At 36.7% G+C, this 12,211-nt stretch overlaps 1 protein-coding gene across 3 annotated transcripts in view; it reads left to right on the top strand.

Moving 5' to 3' along the window:
* The window catches only part of ANKRD17 (ankyrin repeat domain 17), a 214,043-nt gene that overhangs the window by 147,388 nt on the left and 54,444 nt on the right, over nt 1–12,211 (top strand). For all 3 annotated transcript variants that reach the window (XM_006898445.1, XM_006898443.1, XM_006898444.1), the window contains 4 exons: nt 9,220–9,331; nt 9,462–9,607; nt 10,570–10,712; nt 11,177–11,390. In XM_006898445.1, the coding sequence (XP_006898507.1) occupies nt 9,220–9,331; nt 9,462–9,607; nt 10,570–10,712; nt 11,177–11,390 (615 nt within the window). The remainder of the gene's footprint in view (nt 1–9,219; nt 9,332–9,461; nt 9,608–10,569; nt 10,713–11,176; nt 11,391–12,211) is intronic.

Below are 12,211 nucleotides of genomic sequence, written 5' to 3'. Positions count from 1 at the left end.
TTTAAGTCATAATATAAGCTTAAATGTCAAATCGACTTCTATTGAATCAATTCTGACTTACAGTGATCCTGTAGGAGAAAGTATAAATGCCCAAAGAACTTCTAAAGTATTGAAGTTTTTAAGTAGGGGGACGACTTCATTTTATTTTGGCCTGGTGGATTCTAAATATTGACCTTTTGGTTAGCAACTGAATGATGTAGCCGCTAACCACTAGGGTTCCTTACTTTTAAATAATAATAATAATAATAATTTAAAAGCAAACAAACAAAACCCACTGCCATTTACTGGAATCTAATTCATAAAGACCCATCTATAAGGTTTTGGAGACCATCTCATCTTTGTACTATTTATTAGCTGACTGGCTCCAACTGCCGACCTTTCAGTTGGCACCATAATACTTAGCTTGTTGTGCCATTAGAACTCCTGCTGCTTGATACAACTCTTTGCCTCTCAAAATCCTTTTCACTTATAACACATTTCTAAAACTATATATCTTTATAGGTGGAGACTACTCGTTATTTTACTTTTCTGTCCTGCTCAACTTTTTAAGTCGATTTTGCTCATGATAAGAAGCCTTGGTAAATAACATTTATGTGTTTGGTTGCTAACCTGAAGATAATTAATTTCAGTCTACTGTCTGTACTTTGAAAGAAAGATTTGTCAGCCTCAAAATGTAAAGGACTGTCATCATGAATACAAATCAACTTGATTGCAATGGTTTTGGCTTTCTTGTTTTATACTCACTATATTATAAATTACAAACTATGAGGTCTGGTGGCCTAGTGATAAGAAGCTGTGCTGGCAGCCCAAAGACATGCAGTTCAGAACTACCAGCTCAGGAGAAATATTGGCAGTCTCCTCTCTTGGAGTGAACTGCCTCTAAAAACCTCCTGAGGGCCAGCTGGTTCTGGCTCAATGGAACATAACAAAAAGTTAGGCTAAATTAGTAACTTTGGAGCAGTAATCTATAGGGAGTTAAACTGCTGACCTAAAAGCAAATTCACCAACAGCCCATACAAGAGAGTTTAACAGTCTCCTGTCATGCAGTTTACAACCTTAGAAAGTTGATTCTGACGTGATTACAATGAGTTTTTTAATATTATAAATTAATCTTGAACTATTTGTAAATATTATAGACACATTTTTGAGAAGCTATCTATAAATAATTTCTCTAAAATAGATTACTACTTAAGCTTAGTTGTACTGGAGTCAAAATCAAAAGGACAACCTCACTCAACGTTTCTTAAGCTGAAGGAACTGAAGAACAAATTCAAGCCTCCAGTTGCAGTACTTAAGGGTGCTAGGGGCAAAATGTTGAATGACTCAGGAAGCATCAAAAGTAGATGAAAGGAGTACACAGAATCACTATACCAAAAAGAATCAGCCGACACAGAGAATTTAATGAAACAACGTTTGATCAAGAAGCAGTGGTGATGGACGAGGAAATTTGAGTTGCTCTGAGGAGTTGGGGAAAAATAACAAGACCCCAAGAATTGATGGAATTCCAGTTGACAGATTTCAACAAACTGATGCTGCCTTGGACATGCTCATCATGTTGTGCCAAGAAATCTGGAGGATACTTCCTCACCAACTGATGAGAAGAGATCCTTGTTTATTCCCATTCCAAAAAAAAAGGTGATCCAACAGAGTGTGGAAATTATCAAACAACATCACTGATATCACACGTAAGCCAAATCCTTGTAAATCAAATGAAACAGGACATAGTCAGAGAACTACTAGAAGAGGCCATGGCTCTAAGGACATCATAGCCGATGTCTGATAGATAATGCTGAAGCAGAGTACCAGAGGAATGTCTATTTCTGTTTCATTGACTATGCAAAAGCATTTGACTGGATTACAACAGATTGTGACTAAGCTTGAGAAGTATGGGAATCCAGAACATATTTGGTTGTGCTCATGTAAAACTTTTATTTGGACCAGGAAACAGTCATTAGACCAGAGGAAGGAAATACTGCATGGTTTAAAATCTGGAAAAGAGTGGTATCAGGGATGTGTCCTCCATACATTTTCAATCTCTATGTGGATCAGATCATTTGGGAGGCTAAAGTAGGAAAGGGTGAATGTGGTATCAGGATTGGAGGAAAACTCATCAACAGCCTGCGTTATACAGATGCTCGTTGAAACTGAGGAGGGTCTCCAGTGTTCAGCAAAAGTTCATGAACTGTAATGCAATCTTCAATATGGATTGAAGCTCAATATTGAGAAAATAAAGATTCTTACCACTTGGTCAATTGGCAACACCACAAGAGGTAAAGATTGAGAATGTTACTAATTTCATCTTGCTGGTAACCACAATCAGCGCTCTTGGCACCAGCAGTCAGGGAATTACGACAAATTACATTGGGGAAAATTTGTTGTAATGTATCTCTCCAGAGTGCTGAAGAGCAACAGTGTCAGTCTAGAGACTAAGGTGTGCCTCATCCAGGCCATTGTCTTCACAATTATTTGCTCCACATCAGAGAGAGCTAGACAGTGACTACAGAGGATAACAGAAAAGGCATTTATGCCTTTTTAGTTGTGATGCTGGAGAAGAGGCCGTTCAGTCAATTGCCAAGGGAACAAATGGGTTTGTCCTAGAAAAGGTGAAATAAATTTGCCTCTTGGAGGAAAGGATTTTGAAGCTTTGTCTCACATCCTTTGGGTATATTGCCAGGAGGGGTGTGTTGCGTTGGAGATGGACGTCATGCTTGGAAGGGTGGAGGGACAATACAAGAGAGGAAGAATCTGGGGATGATGGATTGACACAGTAGCTGGGTAATGAGGGTAGATGTGTCAGAGACAGTGAGATGGGCTTACTATAGAACAGGGTTCAGAACTATTGTAAATCCATCCAGCTGTTAAGAGTTGCAGACATCTCAATGGCACAGAGCAACAGTAACATCTATGCATTGAGATGGGTTAGCTTAACATTAGTTACACTATTTTCCATGTTGCTTATAATAATTGCTTTATTAGACATTTTAGAATTCTTCTTTTGGGAACATAGTAATGAAACAAATATCTGTGGTATCAAACAGATACTTTATCTAGGGAAAATACAGATCTGCTGGATAATCTATTAAAGATGATGAGGTAATTTGGTTTTATGTGTGACTGTATACTATAACAGGCAAGTAATAATAAATAATAAATTATTACCAAAATTAATCTTGTGTATTAAAATTTTAAAAACCTTTGTCTTTACTCTTATATTTCATATAACAAATAAATAACTTAATAATAACTTGGGCAGTAATATGTTAATATTAGCTTCTTCAAGTTGGCTATGTGCCAAGTAATAAAACACTGCCTAATCTTATGCTATTCACACAATCTCCATTGTTTGGGCCTTTTTGGTCCCTCTCTCAGTTCCATCTTATTCGGGGACAGCTTCCTTTGCTGACCCCATCCTTTTCCAACCTTAATGTCCTTTTCCAAGTCCTTCCTGATAACATGCTTTAAAGTATGTGAGACAAAAGATCACCATCATTAATTCTAAGGAACACAAGTTGCACTTCTTCCAAGATTGATTTATTTAGTTCTTCTTTGGTCTTTATTCATTGCCCAAGTGGTATATACTGCTTAATACTTTTCATAGATTTCCTTTAATCTTTAGAGCAGCTCTGTACTGTTATTGTTGTGTGCTGTTGAGTTCATAGTGAACTTTGCCTTTTCCTAACCTCCTCATGATCCTCAGCATGCTTGAGTTACTATGTCAGTTCACTTGTTGAGGGTTTTCTGTTCTTTCTCTGACCCTCCACCTTTCCCAACATAATGCCTTTTCTGATATTATGTCCAAAGTATGTGAGACAAAATTTCATCATCCTTGCCTGGATGTACTTTATTCAAGACACTTGTTTTTCTTTTAGAATCTTCTGGGATATTCAGTACTTTTCTTCATATCACAATTCAGAGACAAATTCTTCTTTCGTCATTCTTATTTATTACCTAACTTTCAGTTGCTTAGAAAGGAACTGAAAAAAACTATGACTTATATCAGGTGCACGTTAGTCTTTAAACTGACATTGCTCTTCAGTACTTATAAATATCTGTAACTACAGGTTTTCCCAATGCAATAACTATCAGTGGCTCTCCTATGGGAGAGCAATCTCCAATGGGAGCAATCACTTCCCATTAAGAGTATAGACTCAGGAACTACGTAGATAGTTGCTAAGGGGTGGGACTAACACAAGGTAAGGTTATGACTGATGAATCCCCGTAGAGCACATGGCTCTAAGGATAAAAACTCAAGAGTCAGAATATCGGGATGCTCTAGAAAGCTGGCTCTACTATACATGTTCGATAAGGTAGTTAGTTAATAATATTTCAGTTTGCCTGGGATAGACTTGATTTTTTTTCTTTTGTTTGTTTAGGTGTGACTTTTAGTCTTCATCTAACTCTAACTAGATTTAGCCTTCCTCTATCCCAATATGTAATCTTAACTTTAATTTTACCTCTGAGTATTATTCTTTTTCTATATTTTTTAATTAATGGAAGTTTACAGAGACTTTGGATTTTCATTTATTCACTGTTGCATTTATCTCCCTGCCCAGCCTCTGCTCCAATTCGCTCTTCTCTTTGAAAAGTAAAATTCTTTCATTGTTATATAATCCCTCACCCCAAGTCCACTCCACTATGCAGCCTTCATTTTGAAAAGTAAAAGAAAAATTCTTTCATTGTTATACAATCCTTCCCCTCAAGTCCACTCCAATATGCAGCCTTAGTTCTAGACTCCTGTCATGACAATAATACGTAATTATATATCCCTTTTAAACAGTTCTCTCCTTCATCTGTTTCATTGCAATATACATGATTTATCTCCTCTTTTTCAGTCTCCTCCCAACCCCAATGTCAGTCCCGTTTTGCAACAGTGGCACTATGCAGTATTTGTCCTTTTGTGACTGAAATATTTCACACAGCATAATGTCCTCCAGGGCCACCCATTTTGTAAAATATTTCATGAGTTCCTTGTTTTTCAATGCAGTGTATTTTTCTGTTCTTTGAGTATACCACAGTTTCTCAATCCATTCGTTTGTTGGTAGGCACTTAGGTTGTTTCCAACTCTTTGCTGTTGTGAACAAAGCTGCGATAAACATGGGTGTGCATATATCTGCTTCGGTGGCGGTTATGGTTTCTTTGAGGTATATTCCCAGTAATGGAATTGCTGGGATGAATGGTATTTCCGTTTGCAACTTTTTGAGAAAGCACCATACTGCCTTCCATAGTGGTTACACCATTTTACACTCCCACCAACAGTGAATAAGGGTTCCAGTTTCTCCACAACCTTGCCAACATTTGTTGTATGCTGTTTTGTTAAATTTTGCTTTTCTTACTGGGGTGAGATGATATCTCATAGTTGTTTTCATATGAATCTCTCTTTGAGCTAGAGATTTTGAACATTTTTTCATGTGTTTCTTGCCATCTGAATGTCTTCTTTAGTGAAGTGTCTGATCATATCCTGTGCCATCTTCAAATTGGGTTGTTTATCTTATTGTGGTGCTTGAGTATTTTATAAATTCTAGATATAAGTCCCTTGCCTAACATGTCATTACCAAATACTTTTTTCCCAGCCTGCGGCTTCCCTTTTTATCCTGTCAGAGAAGTTTTTCGATGTGCATAGGGATTTGATTCTAAGATGGTCCCATTCATCTATTTTATACTCTCCTGGTTCTTGATTTTTCAGGATGCTTGGAAGACTGTTTATGTTGTGGACTAGGACTTCTAGAGTTCTTCCAAGCTTTTCTTTAATCAAGTTTATAGTCCTTGGTTTTAGTCCTAGGTCCATGATTGAATGTTATTCTAACATTAATCCTACCCCTGAAGTCTTATCCCAAACCTAACTCTAGATTTAACCCTAAACTTAACCATATATTTATTCATAACACTAATCCTAAACTGTGTTGTTTTTTTGTATGCCATTGAGTTGGAACCAGCCCATAGCTAACTCTCCAGCAAATATTCAGAGGCAATAAATTCCACAAGAAGTGATTGCCACTCCTTCTGTGGAGTAGCCGGTGGATTCGAATCCGGTACCTTTGAGATTGTATCACAGTATCTTACCCCTAGGCCACCAGAGCTCCCTAACAATAGTACTAACCATGCTTCCTATTTATTGTGAGGCTTTATTTGGAAAGATAAAGGACCAAATGATTAGGTAGACTATTAATGAAAGGGAAAACACTTCCAACAATTTGGAGAGAGTGTTTTTCTTTGTTTTCCTTGCTTTAAAAATAAACCTGGTTTTTATTTTCTTCCCATCTCTCTCACTTCTTCTCTGCTAGCCCTGCAAATTTAATTTTCTCTGTATGGAAACTTTTCCTTAGGTTTTTATATTATTAGAGTTCTGTAATTGTCATTTTGTGACCAATTTAAACATTACTAAAAATATTTTGTTCTAGTTTCATCAGTGTGCTTTATTTCACAAGTTCTTGATTTTATTAATTTTTTTTTTAGTGATATATAATACTCCAACATATGTGTCCTACTTTCTTTAGGCAGTCCTCAACTGGTGTGCACTAGGGTTGTTTCCAACTCATTACTATTTTAAATAGTGCTGCAGTAACTTTAATGTATGTCAGTTTGTTTTGCAATTCTTATTTCTTTAGGATGATACATACCCTTTAGTGGAATTGCTGAATCAATATTCTTTGTTTTTACACCAAAATTGCACATTGAGGAATCCTAGGAAACCTACAAATCCCAAACAAACTGGGGTTGTTGGTCAGCTAGCTTGACTGTTTCAAATTGTCTCTATTTCAACTTAAGATTTATTAGAAACATTAAAATGGAATTTAATTATATGTACTAATGAAGAAAGTTGATTCACTTTCATTAAGCTGTTAACAGTTTGCCGGTAATTGAATTGATTGTTTAGTTTTTAAGTTTAATTATTCAGTTCCTAAATCACATTCTGAAGCTTCATGACATCCTTTGGACATTTTGCAAGGAGGAACCAGTCCTTGGAAAGGGATGTCATGCTTAGGAGGGTGGAGAGACAGCACAATAGAGGAAGAACCTCAGTGAGATGGATTAATTCAGTGTTTGGGGTAATGGAGGTAGGTGTGTCAGAGACAATAAGATTGGCACAGGATACAGCAGGGTTTAGGGCTGTTAAATCAGGTTGATAATGAGTAAAAGGCAATGTGACAGCACCTAACAACAAAAAATCACATAAGCAGCATTTCAAGTGCTGACATCCACATTTTGTTGACTCCTTTCTTGTACAGAAGTGTTCAGGATACTAAATGTATGAGTATTTAATCAGATCTACTTAAGTATTTTAACAAACTCAACAACTAACAGAATAAGCATATAATGATAAAAGTATATCCTTTGGCCACTACTAGGTATACTAGTAAATCACTATTATTGGCAGAAATCAGAAGTAAATTGAATATAAACTCTGTCCTGTGCCCATTTGGCTGGCCAGCCCACAATGGTGGTGGTTATTATTGTGTACTGTAGAGTTGGAACCAACTCGTAGATGACACTATAGCCGGTTATCATAGACAGGTTTAATCACAGGAAAGTAGATAGCCTATATTCTCCTGTGGAATGGCTGGTGGGTTTGAACTGCATGTGTTTGGAGTGGCAGTGTAATCTCTTACCTCTAAGCTTTCAGAGTTCCTTTGCCAACTGCCATGTTATATTTTAATTATAATTATCTTTGTCTTTCAAAATTTATGGAATGCTTTCTATATTTCTCCAGGTAATTTTGGGACTTTGTTCTACAGTGCATTTGTGTTCCTTGGAACCTTAATTTTTCATTTCAGGGTCTGTTCTTGAGTTTTGTTAGGTAGAGTCACAACATCTAGTTTGATCTATCACTGAGTATTTACTATCTTTTGGATGGTGAAGAGATTGAGATTATTCACAGCTTCAGTTTGCTTGGCTCCACGATCAACACTCTTGGCACCAGTAGCCAGGAAATCAAAAAACGTATTGCGATGGGAAAGTCTGCGGTTAGGGACTTCTCTAAAGTACTGAAGAGCAACAGTGTCTTTCTGGAGACTAAGGTGCACCTGATACAGGCCATGGTTTTTGCAATCACTTGTTATGTATCAGAGAGTTGGACAATGACTAGGGAGGATAGAAGGAGAATTGACGCCTTTGAGGTGTGGTGCTGGAGAAGAGTATTGAATGTACCATGGACTGCCAAGAAAACAAACAGATTCATCCTAGAGAGGGTTAAACCAGGCTGCTCCTTGGAGGCAAGGATTCTGGGGCTTCGTCTGACATACTTTGGACATGTTGTAAGGAGAGACAGGTCTTTAGAGAGGGACATCATGCTGAGTAGAGTAGAGGGACAGTGCAAGAGGGGAAGACCCTCTATGAGGTGGATTGATTCAGTGACTGGGGTAATCGGGATGGGTGTTTCAGAGCCAATGAGATTGGCACAGGATAGAGCAGGGTTTAGGGCTGTTGTACATAAGGTCGCTATGAGTCGCAAACGACTCGATGGCACATAACAACAACAACAACATGTGTTTCAAAGTTCACTCTGGTTAGGAGGAATTATGGTCCTTGGTGAGTTCTGGATTTTCCCTTTTCCTCCAACAGTTTTTGTCATGTACATGAACTAATCAGTACTTAGCTTAAGAAAACTTTAGATGTTTCTACTCAATGGATGGGCAGAATACTTTCTGTATGCACCTTTTTTTTCTCTCCAGTACTCAGTCACATAAATTTGAACCTTCTTGACTCTTGGAATTTTTAACATGTCAAGTTTGGGAGACTGCAAAGATGTTTGAGTACCTTCTTTTACTACAACCCAGAAAATCTTCAAAATGAAGTTGTGCTAATCTTTTACATCCTCAGAGATCACTATACTGCATTGTCTATTTAAACATCATCATTACAGTTTGTCTTTTTAAAATATAAAATGGAATGATAAATTTGATCCTCATTATGGCTAGAAGTGAAAGTGATCATGGTTATTTCAATGTAGTTAAAAATAGAATATGTAAACAATTGGACACATTTTCTCTTACTTATTTTAAGAATTCTCCAGACAACTTATTTGTAATCTTGGGGAGTGGGTAGAGATAGGTAGACCACTAGTGAGAATTAAAGGAAACATAAGTTACTATTCAAAGATTTGATATATGATATAGTAAAGAGATTGTTTTGCATTTGAACATTTTGTATATATACATACTATTTAATTGATGTTAACATTTTAAGTTACCAAATAAGCTAACCAAAATAATATTTTTACAGACTGAGAGTAACCATGACACGGCATTAACCCTTGCTTGTGCTGGTGGCCATGAAGAACTGGTGCAGACATTGCTAGAGAGAGGAGCTAGTATTGAGCACCGAGACAAGAAAGGTAAAGCTAAATTTTGTTAACTGTTTTTCTGTAATATTTCTGTTGTGTGAAATACTGCTTCTAGCCCTATTTTGATGTGTAGCATTTTTCTCTTTACTTACTATGTATTGAGAGGATCATTTCTTTCCAGGTTTTACTCCACTCATCTTGGCTGCTACAGCTGGTCATGTTGGCGTTGTAGAAATATTGCTGGACAATGGTGCAGACATTGAAGCCCAATCAGAAAGGACCAAGGATACACCACTGTCCTTGGCTTGTTCTGGGGGCAGACAGGAGGTAACATTTTACTCTGGTGTAATTTTTTTTCTTTTTTATTTAGTGGAGATATGATTTTCAATTCACATGAGTTTTGTGAGAACAGTGGTTTAATGTTAAGATTTTAAAATAATTAGAGCCTATTTTAAGAAAATCGAATTCATAAATATGGACATACTAGTCATTTGGCAAGCTGAAATGGATTAGCATGGGCCACAGTGAATCAATCAGTTCATATTACCCACTGTGCTATGAATGGAAAAATGGGTTCGCATTCATAGTAAAAAAGACCATTTCTGGATCCACTGGATCAGAACAGGTATAGTATTGTGAGTGACAGGATATTATTCATATGCATTACAAGGAAGACATGTCAATACCACTGTAATGTGAATATATGCTCCAATAAGTAAAGTCAAAGAGAAGGATAAAAAAGATTTCTACCAGATCTTACAGTCTGAAATTGATAAGACATACAGCCAGTCTTCATTAATAATAATTGGTGACTGGAATACAAAACTTGGGAACACAGAAGGATCAATGGTCAGAAAATAGAGATTTGGTTACAGAAATGAGGCCAGCGACAGAATGATAGTGTTTTGTAAAATGATATATTCATTGCAAATACCTTTTAAAAGAAACATAAACACAGATTATACAAATGGATTTCACTTCATTTTATGAATAATCCACTGTACTGAACCAGTTTTTTCGGTAACAATGTGAGAAGCCAATGAAAAAATAACTGGCCACTAGAAATCCCTTTAGTAACCTAATAAAAAGGCTTGGATTCTCCATGGATGATCATGCCATTTTGGAAATTAGTATTTATGTATTATTACTCCATGGAATGGTAAAATAGAAGACTGAAGGGAGAAGACTTCTCAGTACTTCAGATTTCTCCTTTTTTTCTGGTATACTATGAAGTATATGCCTCAATGATTGTCACATCGCATGAATAAAAAGGTTTTTTTTCTTTTCAGGTTGTGGAGCTACTGTTAGCTCGAGGGGCAAATAAAGAACACAGAAATGTGTCTGATTACACACCTTTAAGCCTGGCTGCTTCTGGTGGATATGTGAACATCATCAAAATATTACTAAATGCAGGAGCTGAGATTAATTCTAGGCAAGTGTTCTGTTTACTTTTTTAGTAATCATGTTATATTAAAGATACTTGAGGAACACCTATGTTTTATGCTGTATTTTGCATACCTTTATGGAGAAAGTAGAATGAAAACTTGGCGATTTTAAAGATTAATTTTATTATTGTAATTAAAACTGTTTAGTAATTAAAATGATATATCTTGAAATATATAAATTAGTAATTTCTTAAGACATAAGCAGAAACACATCTTTATGTATCTTTATCAAATGCAAACAAATATGTATGTTAGGATGAAAAGTCTCATTATTATGTTGTAAATATTCTTGATAGCATTTTAAAAATGTGCTATTTGTAGGATTGGGAAAATGGAATTTTATATAATCCTGCAAAATAAAACCTCTCAAATAGAATTTTCTGTTAATCTGTTTTAATTTTTTGAACCATTTATATATATTCTTTTTTTCTCTCCATCCCTCTGCCCTCAGAACTGGTAGCAAATTGGGCATTTCTCCTCTGATGTTGGCAGCTATGAATGGACACACAGCTGCTGTTAAGCTACTATTAGACATGGGCTCTGATATAAATGCTCAAATAGAAACCAATCGGAACACTGCCCTTACCTTAGCCTGCTTCCAAGGAAGAACCGAAGTGGTTAGTCTTCTGCTTGATAGAAAAGCGAATGTTGAACATCGAGCTAAGGTAAGGAAGGGTTTGAAAATTACACATGAATTTATTACTTTCATATGCAAAATATAAAAATGAATTTTCTTTCTCTGAGTTGTTCTTTTTCTCCCTGTTGTAATCTGTTGATACATGTAATTTCTTTATTTTTAACATACTTGCTATTTGTTGTTGTTATGTGCTGTCGAGTCGCTTGCGACTCATAACGACCCTATGTACAACAGCCCAAAACTCCGCTCTGTCCTGTGCTAATCGCACCGTCTCTGACACTCCCATCCCAATTATCCCATTCACTGAATTAATCCACATCATAGAGGGCCTTCCTCTCCTGCACTGTCCCTCCACCCTCCCAAGCATGATGTCCCTCTCCAAGGACCTGTCTCTCCTCACAACATGTCCAAAGTATGTTAGACGGAGCCTCATAATCCTTGCCTCCAAGGAGGCACCCGGTTTAACCCTTTCCAGGACAAATCTGTTTAGTATACTAGTGAGGTTTATTCCAAAGGTTTTCTACACATACAGTTTTATATTTTAAATTCTACTTTATTCCCCTTTGCCTTCCTTCCAGTTTCCTTAAGCCTTCAAAAAATTATTCTGTTCATAAACATTTCCTTAGCCTAGTTTTCTGTTGTAATAGTCCTTTTGTGACTGGCCTATCACTACATGTAATTTGTTCTGGAAGATATGTTCATTTTCTTGTTTCCTGTTGTTGTTATGTGCCGTCCAGTCGCTTGCAACTCATAGCGACCCTATGTACAACAGCCCTAAACTCTGCTCTGTCCTGTGCCAGTCGCACTGGCTCTGACACTCCCATCCTGATTATCCCAGTCACTGAATCA

The sequence above is a fragment of the Elephantulus edwardii genome, unplaced genomic scaffold, assembly GCF_000299155.1.
Source record: "Elephantulus edwardii isolate Elephantulus edwardi_28Jun2011 unplaced genomic scaffold, EleEdw1.0 scaffold00230, whole genome shotgun sequence".
Taxonomy (NCBI): Eukaryota; Metazoa; Chordata; class Mammalia; order Macroscelidea; family Macroscelididae; genus Elephantulus; species Elephantulus edwardii.
This window is presented reverse-complemented; position numbering and strand designations above follow the sequence as displayed.